General features: G+C 43.2%; 1 protein-coding gene across 1 annotated transcript in view; it reads left to right on the forward strand.

Moving 5' to 3' along the window:
- EPHB1 (EPH receptor B1) overlaps positions 1-18,651 on the forward strand; it is a 467,658-nt gene that overhangs the window by 379,971 nt on the left and 69,036 nt on the right. Inside the window, exon 10 of the mRNA XM_003822498.5 lies at positions 8,052-8,174. Coding sequence (XP_003822546.3) covers positions 8,052-8,174 — 123 coding nt within the window. The remainder of the gene's footprint in view (positions 1-8,051; positions 8,175-18,651) is intronic.

An 18,651-nucleotide genomic window follows, 5' to 3' on the forward strand; every position in this document is an offset into this window, starting at 1 on the left:
GGAAGCTTATCGAGTGTGTAGGTAACATTTGGAGAGCATAACTAACACCACAGAAGATGAATCAAAATTCAGAACTATCCAACAGCTTTGAATGCTAATTTGAAATCTGCAAGACAAAATGTTAGCAGGATAAATCTGGAATCTCGTGTTTAGGTTAAAACAAAAATAAAGCAGTGCAAATAGGAGACCTAACTTGCTGTTTATTTGTGTGAAAAAAATGAGTTAGTTGACCACATTCTTAGTGTCAGTGATACATAGCTGACAAAAATCCAAGCAATGTTATTGATGCAGTGTAATACTGCTAATAACCACCAGTATTGCACACTTACTCTGTTAAACACTTTACATAAATTAACTAGTTTCATCCCCCTAACAGCCCCATGAGGTACATTTTGCATATGAAGAAACAAAACCTCAGAGAGAACAAGTAACCTGTTCAGAGTCTTGGAATTAGTGATTTGCAAAACAAGGTTTAAAACTCAGATCTGTCTGACTCTGTGGTCTCGATAAGGGTTCAGATCAGAAAAGGTGATATATAAACAGTGTCTTCTGCGTGGTAAGAACACATCTAGAGTGATGTTAGTTCTGGGATCCCATTTCGAAAAGGACATTGTCTGCAAAGTAGCTGTCCAGAAGAGAGCAGCTTGCTTGTGGAGCAGTGGCAAGTTCTGATCTGCTACCAAAGAGACTTGGAAATGCCAGTGTTCAGTGCTGCAGACACCCAGGCAGGAACCTGGAAGTCATCATCCAGCATAATGCCATTATGGCAAAAGAAAGATGTTGTTGGCTTCATGAGATTAAATGGCACCATCAAGTGAAATATCAAAGTAGGCCAGATTTATTCATTGTAAGTGCACTGCTTCCTCACTAGAGCTGTCCAGCAAAGAGACAGTCTGCCTTGCAGGGAGGTGTGAGTTCTCTGTTCCTATTCAAGCAGAGACTAGATAGCTGTCAGTAAAGGATGCTAGAGAGAAGATTTCTGCTTTAGACAGGATATTGGACAAAGTTACCCCCAGAAGCATGTCTAGTTCCAAGATTCCACACCCAGTTTCTGGATTCTGGGTGGTGTCTGTATTTCAGAACTGCAAGGGACACAGCATCCAGCCCAGAAGAAATCACCTCAGGAACCAAAGTACAGGTCAGGTGTGTCCCTGGAGGAGGGAGACAGACTGGCAATTTCGGCTCCCTCTTCTGGAGGGTAACCAGAGCATTAGTCACTGAGGAGAGTAAATGAAGTCTTATTGGGAGAGGAGGAAAGGCTCCTTGGTACAAAAGGTGGCTGAGTTTACAGCGGGGGCTTATTAAATGTCAAATAAATTTTATGAGCTAGATTCACCCATGTGTCTGCTGCTGGCTGTAAGCCAGAGACTCAAGAAACCGTGTTAACTCTTTTGGTCCTGAGATCACCAGCTCCTGCCCTTCACTTCCCAACAGCTCCTCAGTGATCCAGAATCAGTGGGCCTTGCTGGGAAGGACCGGCCTGTCCCCGTCATTGATACCCACAAAGCAGAGAGATGTTAAGCTTTTTTTCTGAAATAGTTTCTTTAAGAGGAAGCAGCTATGGTCTACTTTCCTTCTTTGGGAGACAGATGTTCAGTAATAACTGGTTTTTGGGGCAGATCCCAAAAATGTGGTAAAACCCCCAAACACAAAGTGTCAGGAAGGTCCTCCTCCCACCCACTGCTTTTCCAGCCTGCATTGTCCTCCCTGAGGTTCCTGTCCTGGGTTCTTCCTCAAGCACTGGCTGGGCACCCATGACCCCTGCTCTCATGGAAAAAGACAACCACCCAGTGTCCTGGTCTTAGCCCTCAGAGGTCGGTGGGGCAAACTATTTCTAGTGCTCGTCAGCCTTCGCTAGTTGGTTTACTCCAAGAAACTGCCCAGTCTTCAGCCTTTCTGCTACCACCCATGTGCCTCCCAAACCCACAACTCCAGCTCCACTCTTCTGAGTCTGTTTTCAGTCCGAGTTTTCTGACCAGCTTCTAAGCACCTGCATATTTCATTTGTACATCCAAAGTCTAAAACCACATGTGCCAGCACCTCTTACAGTAGGATTTCTTTCCAAAAGCCCTTCACCTGGTTAATAGTGCCATGTGATTCTAGAAGTCTTGGCATTGACTTGGATTCATCTTGTCCCTCCCTAATTCCCCACGTCTGACTGCTCATCAACTGCAACCACATCTTCCTTTGAAATTTGTCTTGTCTCTTCTGCTGTTCTTGTTGCGGTACTCCAGTTGAAAACTCTGTTATCTTACACCTGAATTAGTATTACATAACAACCTCATAGCTATTTTTCCAACCTCCAGCCCCTTCCCCACAGCACTGCATGCAAATGCTGCAGCTTGCCAGAAAGATGAGCCCCCCGATGCCCCACTTTCAGTACATCTGTCCCCTGCTGATGGAACCATTGTCAGCTCTGTGTGTCTCATGACATCAATCCTAATGCCTCTGTTTGGTAACCAAGGCCTTCCCATGCTTCTGACTATCACTGATTCCTTCCACATTCAAGCTGGTATCACTCTCCCCACTCATGTACTGCCAGGCCTCAGTTAGCTGTGGCTCACGATACTCCAGGCTCCTCTTTTTCCAGTGCAATACAATGTGCACTTGTCCTTTCAGGCTCAAGCTGAGTTCTGATGTTTTCAGGATTCTGACCCTGAAGACTGGCACCCATAGCCTCTGCCTTTTCTGGTCTCTGCAGCACTTGCAACCCATTTCCAGATGTGGGCTCCTGATCCAAGACTATCCAGCACTGTTCTCCAGTTATTTCATATCTTAATTGCCTAAAGAAACTTGTGAACTTTGTTTTGCCGATAGTTTCCACAGTTCTTAGCACAGTGCTGGTTTGGAGTCCTGATTAGTGTTGAGGAAAAGGGTTGATCAACATACTGAGGCAGAAGATTGGATGAAGTCCCTGTATGTAAAGATCTCCAAACACATAAAACCCCTTGTGCTTAAATATCTGGACCAATTTTAGGGGAGTCACAAAAATGACATCGTCTGCCTTGAATCCAGAATGAAGAACAAAAAGCCACACTTTCTCATTGGTCTGTTCAAACCTGCTGGGACACAAAAATATTAATGACTAAATACAGCCTAATGCACTACCTCTGAAACCATACTGTGGAATTCTAGGCATCCTCCACCAGCTGGGAAGTGCCAGGTTTGTACTGGCACCCCTGGAGCCATGTGGGTATTCGTGATCTCCACTAAGATGTCCACGGTATTGATTTTGTACTTCCTGAATGCACAGGAGGCCTGGATAGAAGCATTCACTCCTCTCCCTCCAGCTTTCAATCCCCAAATATCACCTACTGTTTAAAATGACCCTTTCCAGCCCTCTTCTGCTCTTCCCTGAGACCCTGGCTCTTATAAAGGGTCTCCCCGACTTTTCAGATACACTCTACATGTCTACAACATCCCCAGAGACATGTCCCAGCCTTTTCACTTTTGAGAGCATCCTGATCTACTGATGCAAGGTCTCTGACAATGCTCAGAAGTTTCTTCTGCTTCAAGAACTACTCCATTCCATGCAACAAGGTTCTGGACAGTGGCTAAATCATTTCTCCCCAAACCTAATATATTTAAAGGCTTGGTTCATGTTTAAGATTTCATAATTCTCCTGAGACTATGGTCCTTTAAGGCTGTAGTTAATCTCAACTATAGCATAAGTGAATTTTGAGGTCAAAGAACACACATGACTGCAAAGTAGATCTTTAATCAAAATTAATAAATTAATAGAACATAAAATTAAAGATTTTTCTTTCTTTTGAGGTACTAATAAACAGCAGTTTAAATCCATACATATGTGCCAAAGGCATATAACCTATGATGACAATAATTGGAAACTATAAAATATAAATATGTTAACAATATTTATATTAGGAATAATGATAATATAAAGCATTGTACAGATTACTATAAAATGCTTTACATTATAGGGATATATTACATCTGATATTATTATTACTGCCACTAATAATATTTCCCCAACACTCACAAATCTGAGAACGTTTTCTGAGCCCTGTCTCCAAATGTTTGGCTGTGCCTGACTCTGTAGCTGACTTGAATTCCTTGTTCACTGTCTGATGATTCATTGCACTAAACACCATTTTCCTGATAATTAAAAACTGCTCACTGGCAAGTGGGAGCAGGAACAGGCTGATGTAGGATTTATGCAGAAACACAAAATGAGCCAAAAGACAAATGACCTGTTCTGCCCAGCTAAAGGCTTTTTTCCCCCTCATCATCTTCTAAGATTTGGAAAGGCTAGCTATACTGCAGGAGGGAGGTCTAGGAAGATGCGTCATTCTGAGATGAGGCGGATACAGGGGAGCCCTTACGTGCTTGGTTGAGAGTGCTCAACCAAGTCACTCTCCCAATTTAGAACACAGACTGCCGCCCCCCACAGAGGAGCAACACCAAGGCCACCTTCTCAGCCCACCCTATCAGACCTTAGGGGAAAGTCATTGAGTTTGAGCCATTTGTTAGACCAGTGATTCACTTTTTCAGTTTCCCTTCTTCAATGTGACAATGCTTTCCTCAATTTCAGGGGAAACGAGTACTGAGTCTAATTGTTGCATAGATGCAGCCATTAAGATGTTCTAAATTGATGTTGCATCACTACTCCAGGCAGCCTTCTTGGCTTCTGGGGAAAGGTCTCAGTGACACCAATGCCCATGGCCCCAGAACAGCAGCTGTGACATCACATATATCTGTGCACACACACGCACACACATACTTCTTAATTCTACAAGCTAGCAAAGCAGCACACCTCTCTTCGTCAGTAAAGTGCACCCATCTTCACAGTGCAGACTTTGTTCCATTTATGTGCACTTATTTGCACATTACTGGCCCAAAAGAATCCTGGCACCATTAAGAGATAAGCCCTTTCCCTTCTGGGAATAGCTCCTTCCTTGAATTGATTGGGGCCAATATCTGTAAAACTCATTAACTCAGAATCCTTTCCCATTCATCCTTATGTATGTCTTTACTTGCAAACCATTCATTACCGCATATTCTAGATTGTTTAATTAATTTCCATGGAAGAGTTCCTGTAGGACAGCTTAGCATACATCGTTCAAAAGCCTTTGATCTAAAATAACAAGGTAGTTATTTTCGAAGTAACTAATATAACCCTAAGCGGCTTACAACCCCCACTGCCCACCCTCCGCTTGCTTCCTCTTCCTACCTCCCCAAACACTTCCTAGAACAATTTACTGATGATATAACAAGTCTATCAGTCAGTGAGTCATCACTGTACATCAGGCACTGTGCTAGGTCTGTCGTCAGCAATATGTTCTTTAATCTCACAGCCACTTTGGGAGGGAGATGTTACCGCCCTCATAGGCAGAGGAGAAAACCATGCTAAGAGGTGTGTGCCGACTTGTCATATTACACGGGGCTAGTAAAAGGTTTGGGGGCCCTGACCTCACCTGTGGGTCCCAGCATCTGGGCTGTTTACCTCCTCTCACCACAGCACAGAATTTGGGAGAAGTCACAGCTTGTTAACACTGACCTGCTGTCCCTTTTGCATTCTGAGTGCATCTGTTGCTGCCAGTCGCACATCAGCTGGCTTCCACCTGCGGCATCAGTGTTTCTTTGCCTGACTGCTTTCCCTGGCCCTGGAGCCTCCCCTGCCCACCCGTACAACAGGCCAAGCAGCCCCTGACCAATTGTGTGGAAGTATCACAGCTCCCTTCACCCCAGAGTGGGACAACTCTGAAGCATGTGCTAACCTAGACATTGCTTAGATGTGAATCTCAGGGGAATTAGGCCTGCTCAATGACCCACAGTGGTCAGTGGCTTGAGAATGCGCCTCTTATAGGCTGCCTTCCTTTCCCTATCTTACTTCCCTTCTCATCTCAGGTACTTCTTGGGATCACCACCCAGATAAGCCACTTACTTTCAAAAATCTTGCCTCTAGGGCTGCTTCTCGGGGAACCCAAGGTAAGACAGGGTGGCCTGGAGATGCTGACCTGGGTTCTCTATATGCTTCCAATCTGGTTTGACTGTTCTTACTCTTCACTTGTTCTTTATAACAAATCAAAAAGGACTGGCACCCCCATCTCCGTTTTTCTCTTTGTCCACTGTTATTAAAGCAGAAGTCTCTTCCTACACACGCACATCCCTGATATCCATCCTGGGGACTAGAATATTCTACATAAAGGTGAGGATCTCTCAATTTGCTTTGTCCAAATTTCAGTCTATATATTCCCAAGTCAGTGTCCTCCCAAATCTTTCAAGGAGACTTCTAGAATGGTGTGAACAACCCTAAAACAAGTGACTGGGAATAACTCATCTTTCAGAAAAAAACTGTTCTGGGCAGGACACCTGGCCCTCCTTATCTTAAAAAATAATCCCCTCAGGCCAGGCGTGGTGACTCACACCTGTAATCCCAGCACTTTGGGAGGCCGGGGAGGGGGGGGTGGATCATGAGGTCGGGAGTTCAAGACCAGCCTGGCCAAGATGGTGGAACCCCATTTGTACTGGAAATATAAAAATTAGCTAGGCCTGGTGGTGCATGCCTATAATCCCAGCTACTCAGGAGGCTGAGGCAGAAGAATCGCTTGAACCCGGGAGGTGAAGGTTGCAGTGAGCTGAGATCACACCACTGCACTCCAGCCTGGGCAACAGAGCAAGACTGTCTAAAAAAAAAAAAAAAAAAAAAAAAAATTCTCCTCAATGGTTTGCTGTATCTTCTGTCTTCCTTTGGATTACACTCTAGTCTAATTTCCAGTCCTTGCCTGAATTGGTGACCAAGCAACACCAGTTTAGGAGAGCTATAGAGCCATCAGAAGTTTTTTGGATGGAAAATGTCAAAACTAGAGCTGGGGGTCACCAGGGAACAAGCTGTAGTGGCGAGGGGTGGGGAACATGAAGAGGGGGGAGGTGCTAACATGGAGCTCATGAAACCTGAGGCCTAACCTCAGCCTTGGGCCCTAGTCACTGCACCTGGAGCAGTGTGGCTTTTTTAGGCCTGCCTTCCCCTGCTGACCTGACTGTTTCTTGAATGAGACAGCAGTACCTGGCAGAGAAAGCCCCTACTCTTCCCAAGGCTGTGATATCAGACCTTGTCATTTGACCTTCGAAGCCCCAGCCTTTCCACCACCCACCACCATGTAAACAATTCCTGTACTTTGCTTAATGACATATCAAACGTGTTGAAAAATTACATTGTGAATGAATGCATTTGTTTCTTGGGTTCCATTTCCTTTTTTTTGTTCCCTCTCCTCTACTTTTTGAATGTATTTTTTCTGCAGTGACAATTCTCTACTTTGTCCCTATGCACACGTATTTATCTTGCTACCGTATATATCAGTGACAAGGTCTATATTCCTTTATGTATTTCTCATTCACCATTTTATTTGTTTTTCATACTTCAGTGTGTCCGAAGGCATGAAGAGTCAATCACCATTTTTCTTTCATACCACCTCATTTTTTCTATGTAGACTTTGCTCTTTTCTCTATTAGTATTTTCTAAGCTTTTCTCTTCACATTTTCTCTTCTGGTGTACCGTCTTGGCACTTCCATCTCCAGATTTTTCTAACAGCAATTTCTCTCTTTGTAAAAAAATCCATCCTCATCCCTCTTACAGCCCTGCACCACAGCTGTCAGTTATAACCTTAACAGTGGCCTCCACTCAGGAAAGTTGTCAAGTTGATAAATATTGATATCTACCCTAACATTTTACCACCACTTTTCTGCTAATGCATTTGGTTGGCATCAGTCAGCTTCCTTGCCTTCTGTGAGCACCCGGTGTGGGAACTGGTCCCGATCTGTCACTTATAAGTAATCTGTTCCACATTTCACCAAGAGCTCAAAAAAAGAAGAAAATATGGAGGAGAAGTAGAGGACAGAGAATCAGTCTAGAATGACCCAGAAGGAAGGGAGATGAGGAGGCCCAGCAAGAGGAGGAGAGGCAGAGAAAAGTTGCAGCTTGGTGTGTAGGAGAGCTCCTCCCAGGAATGCCCTTAGTGCTGGGGACATCAGCAGTGCTGAATGACAACCATGTCCTCTTTGGGATGTTAACCCTGCTTATCTCCTCCAAGGCTCCCCAGGGATGAAGATCTACATTGACCCCTTCACTTATGAGGATCCCAACGAAGCTGTCCGGGAGTTTGCCAAGGAGATTGATGTATCTTTTGTGAAAATTGAAGAGGTCATCGGAGCAGGTATGGCTCTTCCCTGTCTTGTTTCTGTTCTCCTGGTGTCCAAACATCTTCTTTCCACCACCCTAGATGGTCTCTTTCAGTATGAAAAGCCCCATTAGGAGGAGAGCTTCTATCTTCTTTCTCCTCAGAAGATGAGTCTGAACTATCTACATGTGTATCTAGGACAGAGAGAAAACATCACTTGGGATCTTTGGGGACCTTGACCATGGTGGCCAAGCTTGTCTGCTGTTGCAGAAAAGTCAGCTGCAGTTTTATAGATTCAGAAATAACTCTGGAAATGGACCACCAAATGCAGATAAGGTACTTAGTTGAGAAGGCTTTGAAAGAAATCTACATTTGTAGTATTCCACTTACTAACAATGATATCTCAATGGGTTAAAGTCAAGATATCTTGCCATACTGTAAGTTCTCCATTTCCTATGTACATGAATTTGAAGACAGACCATGATGAGTAGAAGACAGACCACTGTTTCCAGAAGAAAGTCAACCTATCACCTTCTTTTTTTTGTTTGTTTTCTTTGTTTGTTTGTTTTACAAAAAATCTATGGTACAGCTGGTAACAACACAAGACGAATTTCACTCTCAAGAAATGTGTGTGCCCTCATCCATCTTCCTGCACTGGAATAGAAACCCAGCCCAGTGTAAAACTCACCGCCTGAGATGCTCTCAGGAAATCATACCTAAGACTGATCTAGAATTTTCATCTTCCTTTAATGGGTTAGTAGCTGAGTCAATTTGGCAATGGACCTAGCCTTATTAATGTAAATGAGATAAAACATCTCAAAAATAACTAAAAGAAATCTCATTCCTGCGTCTTATGAACCTTTTTAAAAGATGTGTTAAATTTGTTTTATTTTCTTCTACAACATTCTTCGTCTTTTCTTCCTCTTCAGTTCTTGTTAGCCATTGTCCAAGCTCTCTTCACTAATATGCTGTCATCTTTTTTAGGTTCCTAGATCTAGAAGTGCTTTATTCATGTCATTATTGGGAAAGCCATGGAATTGCCTCTCTCAATAATATTTTAACTCAATAAAATATGTTTAGTCAAAGTCTTACAGCTACTTCATATATTATCTTTAGGGGGAATGTCACCATCTTTCTGTTCACTGCTCTCTTAATGCACTCAGGGGTCAAAAAGCCATCCGTGAAATTGGAAGTCACATTTGAGAGTCTGCCCCATTAGGCCGCCATCTTCCTGCTCTGGTTTCCCTCTTGAATAGCTTTGTCCTCACACTTCTTTCAGCATAAGTGTGGTGGGTGCTGGGAAATGACACACCACCTGCTCCCGCCAACCCCTCAGGAGTTTCAGCTGGGTCACCAGACTCAGATCCACTTGAGTTTATGCATATTTCCCATTGACTTTTACATTAAGAATGTTGCTGAACCACGACTTTCACTTCTGTGCAGATAATTTTCTCTTCCCCTTTAGATGCTGACATATTTAAGGATCATGCCTTGGAAGGCTGGGTACCAGATAAATTGGATAACTCTTAAGGGCTCAGATTTCTCCAGTAAACATCAAAGAGTGTTGGGGAGGCGGGCTTTCAGTCCTGTACTCTGTTTGCTCGTGTTATTAATTGTTGTTATGGCTTGTGGTAATGGTGCTAGTGACTTTAATGTTGTTATTTATGTCATGTGCTTAGAGCGATGTGTTCTGGACTGTATTTCATCCCAGAGAGCACACATCAGCCCCACCCCCACCTGCTTTTGTCAGAGGAGGAGTAAAGAGCTTTCTCACTTTATGACCCTACTGGATAGTTACAATTTGGGGTGAGTTCACCAGCTGCTGGATGCCCGTAAGAGGACAATTGATAGTTCTGCCCCATCCTTCACCTCCATTTGTGTGTAGCATTTGCCAGTGCTGCCATGTTTGTGCATTCTGCTCAGAGAAGGTTCAGTCTTCTCCATGACTCATGTGATATTGGGGAGAAATGATGCATTTAGTAGTTTCTATGATGCCCAGTAGCATGACATAAAGACCTCTGCCCAGTTACTCTGCCCAGTTACCATTCTGTAGCAGAGACCCATCGCCTTGTAATTCAGAATATCCCAGAGCGAATCCTTGTGGATGTTAACTTACTATGCATAACTACATGCAATTTTAACAGAAGACACTCCTGCAGGGAACCAATTTTTCTCCAGGTCCTTTTCTCCTCTACCGTCACTCTCATTTCCCTCATACCCTGCCCCACTGAGGCTGACTCTTCAGTGCTAAAAGAGCTGGTGTGAAGGTCAAATTGTCTTAAAAGTAAGGAATTTGTTAAGGTAAGATTTATGCCATGTAACTGGCAATGTTTCTCTTAGCCACTTGAAATACTTGAAGCAGGGGGAAAACTTGGGTTGCAACATGGCAACAAAACATGAAAAGAAGAATCGGAAGTCCTTTATTCTTCCTTTATTTTTTTCTTTCTCCCTCCCTACTTCCTCTCTCCCTCCTCTTCTTCCCTCAGGCTTTTACTGAATACTTCTTATATGCTGGATGTGGAGTTCCAGAGGCGAATAAACAGACTCAGAGGTCTGACAGATTTAGTGGGAAAAACTCAGGCCAGTAACAGTTAATTATTCCACACCATCCACACAGGCATGTATTATGCAAAGTGTGGGGCCAGCGCAGAGCAGCATCCAGCTTGCTGTTCTGGGAGGGGCTGAGCATATCAGGAAGGCTCTGCAAAGAATGACCTTTGGCCTGAGCCTTCAAGGATAAACACTAGTAGAAAAAGTAAGTTTTTATGAGGCGTATGAGAGAATGAGATAGTGACAGAAGAGGAAAACTAAATGATTTAAGAAGGATAATGAACATGACCTTCCAGCAGTGGACATGCTATGCTGGACAGCCTGCAGTAGCTTGCAAGAGCCAATTATGCACATCTGTTTCTAGCCCCATGTTTAGTGACACCATGTTGGTAGCTTGACATCAGCCATAGTAGAAGTATTTACACCATGGGAATGGGCAAATGCTACAAATCCTGAGCCTGCCCTCTGTTTATTCTTTCTTTTCTTTTCTCTTTTCTTTTCTTTTCTTTTCTTTCTTTCTTTCTTCCTTTCTTTCTTTCTTTCTTTCTTTCTCTTTCTCTCTCTCTCTTCCTTTCTTTCTTCTTGACATCAATCATAGTGGGAGTATTTACACTATGGGAACTGGAAAATGCTACATATCATGAGCCCCTTCTTTCCTTCCTCCCTCCCTCCCTTTCTTCCTTCCTTCCTTCCTGGAGAGCTGGTAGTTGAACACTTATAAGCACACCCCCACCCTCCAGACTATGTAAAGTTATTTCAAAGAGGTTGCAGAAGAACTACCCTGCACCAGCTAAATACAGAGCCAGAGGAGAAGGCTATGTTTGTTGCAGGAGGGATTAAGTTTAGAGTTCAGAAAGATCTTTATTCATTAAACATTGTTTCTGTGCACGTGACTGGGGGTGATGCTGGAAAAATATACTCAATGCCTAACAAGTCCTGCCATGCAGGGGTTATTGTCTAAAGCACATACATTCAATGCCACTCAGTGAGAGGAAGGCAGTGATTGAGAGCTCAGATGAGGGCCTGGAGAATGTGTAGCCCTGGAGATGGGAGAGAAGGCTTGATGGCAGGAGAGGACTCAGGGAAGAGGGAACAAAGTGGCCTCTGAGGTTGTGAAGGCTTTGGATGGACTGACATTGTGTGTCACATCCTGAGAACAAGGGGAAAGAAAGTTGCTGGAGAGGGATTGCCTGTGGGTAAGTACTGAACACTAAATCTGGAGAATCAGGCCAAGATCTAGAGATCCAGAGGCTGCTATATGAATTTTATCCCATAGAAAATAGGTTTCATAGCAGGGTGGGTGAAAGGACCAAGGTTCTAGCAAGCTGAATCCTATAAATGCTGTGCTTGGATTGGACTGGAAGAGGGGGATGGGAAACAATCGCTAAAACCTTGGAGGTGGGAAGACAAGTTATGAGGTTTTGTTTAGATGTTACAGAGAGGCTTTGAGATGGTTGATGCTAGGATCAAGGCTGCATTTAAGTGACTAAGCTTATCCAAACTGGGGTATACCCAAGTGAATGTGATGAATGGAGTGACTAGTGGGCTTGGTGCCTGGAGGTGATGGGGAGTCGTAGCATGGAGGCTGTGATCAGAAATGAGGGGCATCAGGTTAAGGGAGAGTAAGGCTGCCTGGCACCCAGGGTGTGGGGAGTGGCAGTTGTGCATGTGAGTGAAGACCCATGGAGGGAAAGTTAAGAAATTGTGAGGCTGAAAAGTTGCATCAGCTGCCAAAGTTTCTCCTAAAGTTGTTGCAAATGTTGATCAAAGAAATAAAAATATAATAATTGTGAGCCAGGTGTGATGCCACCCAAGAAGACAATAATAAATCATTAATTATTAAGTAATTATTTGTTTAATGTTCGTCTTTCCTCACAAGGCTCAAAGTTCTATGGGAGCAAGGGAATGTATGTGTTTTGTTGGTCTGGTACCTGGCCTAGTGCATGGCACTTAAATGCTCAATTAAATATTTGTTGTATATGGCGAATGAAAGTAGGTCCTTGGAGGGAGAACATGGCAGTTAAAAATCTGGAGAACTAGGTAGTGTTTGGGAGAATGAAGAGAGACTGGAGAGGTGGCATGAGATCATGAGTCATTTGATGCTCTGAAAGTGGCCCAGTGGAGTGAAGGAAAGCTGACTCTTCCTCTTCTCACTGCAGATAATGAGAGTAATTGAAGTATCTTTACAGAGGGCAGCAGGTTACCTTGGTATCTTCAGAGAGTATCAGTTTATTGTTACCATGAGTCTGACTAATAGGCATCATGTCATAGGTCAACTCCAATGCATTGGTTAATTCTGGTCAGTTTGATCAGTAGACTTGCCCAGAACATGAATCAGGGCTCTATAGCTTGAATGGCACTCCTGGGTGCAGTGTGAAACCTGTATAACTGTATGCAACAGCCTAAGCATGACTGTCAGTGTATGACTACATAGGTAAAGGTGTCACCAGAAGTTGTTGGCAGAAGAAGACATGCCATTTGTATTTTCGTTAATAAATATGTCTCCTCTGACTCTAGCAGCTAGTGATTCAACATTTCCAGGAATGGATGATCATCTGGAAGAAGGAAGCTTGCAGTGAAAGGGCTGTGTGAGAATAGTTGGGATGAGGGCATGTGTGATATGTGTGGATGGGGATGGAGTCATCTGTGAGGCCAACAAAGGCCCGGGTTTCCTTGGGGATGATTTGGCAGAAAGGTCACTTGCAAGTTTGACAGTCCTGGGGTCATTCAGAGTGCAGATGGACAGCATGAGGGTAGCTCCACATTGAATAGAAGTTACGGCAAGAAGCATTTCTAGGAGAAGAAATCATAGACATGTCTCCAGGAACATAGTCAAAGTAGCTAGCATCTCTTGAACACTCACCGTGTGTCTGACAATACTCTACATCTTTCACAAGCATCATCTTATTTAACTCTCTTATTGCTCTGTGAGTTAGAGCATATGTATCTGTATGCATATATATTTTCTTGTAACTGGTAAGGAAATCAACATTCAGAGGATAGCTTGCCGAAGGCTGTGCTGCCAGTTAAGTTTATGATAGAGCTAGAATTTAAACCCAGCTAGAGCTGATCCAGGTCTGGAGAATGTAACCCTCACATGAATGTAACCCTAGGGCTGTTGCATATAGTTACAGGGTGGCCAGCTGCCACTCTTGTTGCTATGGAAAAGAGCAGCTCAGTATACAGAGGCATTGCTTCCGATGGCATTTTGGAATACCCATTGCTTCTCTCTAGCAGTTTTGAATACTCAAGCCTCTTTTTTGGGAATTATGATACCATCCTAGAATTCATTATTACTCTATTGTGATGCTACAAAGACTGTCCCACATGCCCTGGAGAGAGCATGGTCCTCATAGAATACCCTGGTCCTGTCTTCTGGTTTTCTTCTTCTAAGTGTGATCAGTTATCAGCGTTAAGAAGGACAACAAGGACTGAGATACTTAGCATCTTTAATTATAAGTGCTTGCTTATGAAAATAAGCTAATTACATATAAAATATAGATGTATGTATATGTGTGAAGATATATACACTCATATGTGATATATAGGTATGCAGTTGTCTAACAACTATAAAAAGCTACAAGAAAAGAGAAAACCATTTTCCCTCACTCTCTGGATATTAGGTATTGTGAATACCGTGGCTGTCAAGCAGGTTCCATCTCATGTGCCAACTCAGTGGCCTGGTAATGAGTATCTGAGGAACTCTGATGAAAGGGTGAAGATGGTTGTGATCAACTAATAATGTCTATCCTCTGTGCAGGGTCAGGAAGTGGTGGAGTGTGTACCATGGTTCTGCTCTCCCTGGTTTAGCCATAACTCATTTATCTTGCACAAGCTAGTGTGTTAAAACTTGCTTGAAATCATGCTTTAAAACCTAGTTTAAATGTATTCTTTAAAAATTCCATTTCTGGTGTAAGCTTGAATTAGTAACTAGAAGCTCTGCTTTCCTTTTTTTCCCCCCAAGGCAGTTTTTGACTTCAAAATGCTGCTTTTTTTAAAAAAGTGCAATTGTGTGTAGATTTGAGCTGTGCATAACCAGAAGCTACTGCTTGAAATACCTGCTGGCAGGTGAATGTTTCGTTTTCAAAAATTGAGAATTCTTTTCTTCTGATTTTACATACAATAGTTGAGGCATTTAATGCTGCTGAAGCACTTTTTCTCTCTTCCTCATTTTGTCAAGGAAGGTAGGAAAGAGGAATTGGCAAGGAGCTGAAACTTGCAGGGAATAATTTCAGCAGCTATCTGGGATGAAATGCATAGGAATTGGTTAAATTACCCTCCGCTGAGAGCCTTGAGGGCCAGGTTCTCAAACAGATGAAGCAGGCATTAGAATCACCTGGAGGCTGCTAAAACCCAGGTCACAGGCCCCACCTACTGAGCTTCTGATGCTGTGGGTCTAGGTGGGTTTTGGGAAAGTGCAGTTTCTAACAAGTTCCTAGGTGATACTGATGCTACTGGTCAAGAACCACAGTTCGAGAACCACTGCTGAGCACATTGGCCACTAGACTGACCTACAGCTGGATCTGGGTCCTAACCAAATAGATGTCTGGCTATAGGAGAGGACCCAATGTCAGACACAAAGATGTGTGCCAATCAAAGTCCAGTGGGACCAAAATTAGGCTGGCCACATTTACTGTCAGTAAAGAATCTGTGTGAAAAGAATCAACCACAACCACTCCCCAGCACAGTCGTTTCCTTTAAGTGTCTGTCTTAAATATAACGTTAATTCTTGAATTGCTGGAAATATTTTCTAGGTATTATGAATTTTTATTAAAAATGAAAACGTTATGGCCATGATTTGGAGCTCAAGTAAAACGAAGCTCTTTAGAGTTCAGATGATGGCGAATCGAAGTACCACAGACATCAAGTCCTGGCCCTAATTACAGGAAAATTATCAAAATGCAAAAATAGTTTCTTGTAGATTCTATATTAAACTGAAGTCAAAGATCACAGGCGACAGCAATTTCTTAGATTGTAAGTGACACAGGGTCTTGATTTCCTGTTTGTTATTAATAATCGCAATACGCCCATCGACTCCTGCCTCTCTATAAGGCTGTAGGTTGTGGTGTGCTCAAGGGCCAGAAACCCAGACTTTAGCATCCTAGGCTTACCTGAAGACACCCTCCATGCTCAGGCACCTGGCAGGGAAACTTCACCATGTCCCCTGGCAAAAAGCTCTGATGTGTCTTAGATCAGTCACCATAAGTCTCAAAAGGCTGCAGAAACCTACTTTTCCTCTCTTTTCTCTTCCAGTGAGACTCCCCTACTCTGCACTCCCCCTCCCAACTACCTACTTCTGTTTTGTCTTTTTAAAACAGGCCTGGCATGGTGGCTCATGCCTGTAATCCCAGCACTTTGGGATTCTGAGGCAGGCAGATCACCTGAGGTCAGGAGTTCGAGACCAGCCTGGCCAACATGGAGAAACCCTGTCTCTACTAAAAATAAAAAAATTAGATAAGAGTGGTGGCACAAGCCTGTAATCCCAGCTACTTGGGAGGCTGAGGCAGGAGAATCTCTTGAACATGGGAAGTGGAGGTGGCAGTGAACCGAGATCACATCACTGTACTACAGCCTGGGCAACAGAGCGAGACTGTCTAAAAAAAAAAAAAAAAAAAGGCCAGGAGTGATGGTTCACGCCTGTAATCCCAGCATTTTGGGAGCCCAAGGTGGGCAGATCACGAGGTCAGGAGTTCAAGACCAGCCTGGCCAACATAATGAACCACTGTCTCTACTAAAAATACAAAAATTAGCCGGGCGTTGTGGTGGGTGCCAGTAATCCCAGCTACTTGGGAGGCTGAGGCAGGAGAATTGCTTGAACCTGGAAGGCCGAGATTGCAGCGAGTCGAGATCACGCCACTGCAATCCAGCCTGGGCGACATAGCAAGACTCTGTCTCAAAAAAAATAGAATAATAAATAAATAACCACCCACAAGTGTTTCGAACAGTTTGTAGTTTACAAAGCACTTTCTCCTAGACTTCTCTCAACACACTGTTGGTAAGGCAAGACAATTGGTCACTTCTTTTTATTATATAACAAGGAGAAAGCTAAGTTCTGGAGAAATGAAGGGCCCGCCAACATCCAATGTCTCAGGTGTTGTTTGCGTGTAGACATGGAGCTTCTTCCTCCACTCACTACCAATTTTCCTCCCAACTGTACTCAGGGGCCTACTTAATTACAGGGGCGAACATAATCTCCTGGTGAGGATTAGATATTAAGTGGCATCCTTTGCAGTTAGTGCTTTGAAAACCTCCTGGCTTGGAGAATATGAAGACACTTCTTTGCCAGACAGGAAAGGAGTTCTTTTACAGAATTTCCATTCTTTAAGTCACTGCAGAGCAGATTTCTGAGAGCAGTGACACCATGACCACAAAGGTAACCAACCACAAAGTCCATCATGCCCTACCCAAAGAAGGCATGTTTATATTTTATAATTTTTAAAAACTGTATGATGAGTTTTTAGACTTGAAGACCAGTCACAAAGATTAAAAATTAAATAACGTTTCCCAATTAGGAAAGTAGTTTGATTCATACTGTCCTATACATTTTCATTGATTTCTTCCTTCCTTCTTTTCTTCTTTCTCTCCTCTCACATCTATAAAGTCCGTACTGTGTGCCAGGACCTGTGCCGTATGAGGCAGGCTATATGTGTGCTTTGCTTTCAAAAGTATTCAGAAGTACAGAGAGAAATTTCAGGAATGCCATGGCTTTTGGCAGTTCACTAATTCATTTGAAAAGTGCTTGGATGGTTTAAGCCTATGGTTTTCAGCCTGAGCGGCATGTCAGTATCACCGGGCAGCCAGGCCTGGCTTCATGGACCTGTGACTGGTGCATTTTCACAGGGCCCGATGTTCAGAAGGACATGCACTTGGTTTAATGCTCTGCTGTTACAGTATTGAAATTCTCAATAGTTTTTGAACAAGGAGTCCTGCACTTTTACTTTGCACCGTGCTCTGCAAATTATGTAACCAATCCTTTGGGCAGCTTTTAAATATGTCAATGTGCAGGCTGTATCCAAACCAATTCATCAGAATCTCTGAAGTGAGGCCCAGGCCTCTGGACTCTGTAAGTCTCTTCAGGTGATTCCAGTGGGCAGCCAACTTTGAGAACCACTGAGATAGAACAGAAGTTCTCAACTGGAGTCTTTTTGTGTGTTGTGGAAGACATCAAATTCACCTGGAGCACTTTTCCAAACTCCACACACTGATAGGTAGAAAATGATAAATACACTGATTTCCAAATATTCTGATGCCACCCAACTCCCAGGCAGGAGGCTTACGTGAAAGACATCTGCCTGTTAAACAGTATCACTTCTTTTGTTCTCACATGGATATTGAGTTGCTATGACAGTCACTATATATGACTTGTTTGGACCTGCACATTTGGGGCATGATGGTCCCTGAACTATAACTTCATATCTATGTAGCTTTATTCCCCATGTCCTTGCCAACTGAAACATAGCTATCTAGAGGCAGTATGGCAGGAAAAGATGGGTATGGACCACAGCCCTGGCTGTAACTCCCAGCTGCGTGATTGGGACATGTTTTCCTTGTGCCTCAGTTTCCTTATTATTTAAATGGCCATAGTAATACCTACCTGACAGGAGTGTTGTGAAGATTGAATAAGTCACACAAAGTGCCTAGCACAGTTCCTGGCACATAGTAGGTGGTTAATAAATACACATTTGTGTACTGTCTCCTCCACAAAGAAATATTAACACATCTTTACCCTCAACTATCAACTCTGGCTTTTTTCTAAAAGAAAATAGAGCCCATTATTATGGCAACAAGGAAGAAATACTAATAAATAGTCTTCCGTTAGTGTACTTATCAAATATGTAATTTGTGTTCATTCAGCTCATAGTTATATATATATAGCATATATATGCTACGTATCTACATGCATACATATATGCTACATATATACATGCATACATATATCTAGACACATATATACATATCCACA

Source organism: Pan paniscus, chromosome 2 (assembly GCF_029289425.2).
Source record: "Pan paniscus chromosome 2, NHGRI_mPanPan1-v2.0_pri, whole genome shotgun sequence".
Taxonomy (NCBI): Eukaryota; Metazoa; Chordata; class Mammalia; order Primates; family Hominidae; genus Pan; species Pan paniscus.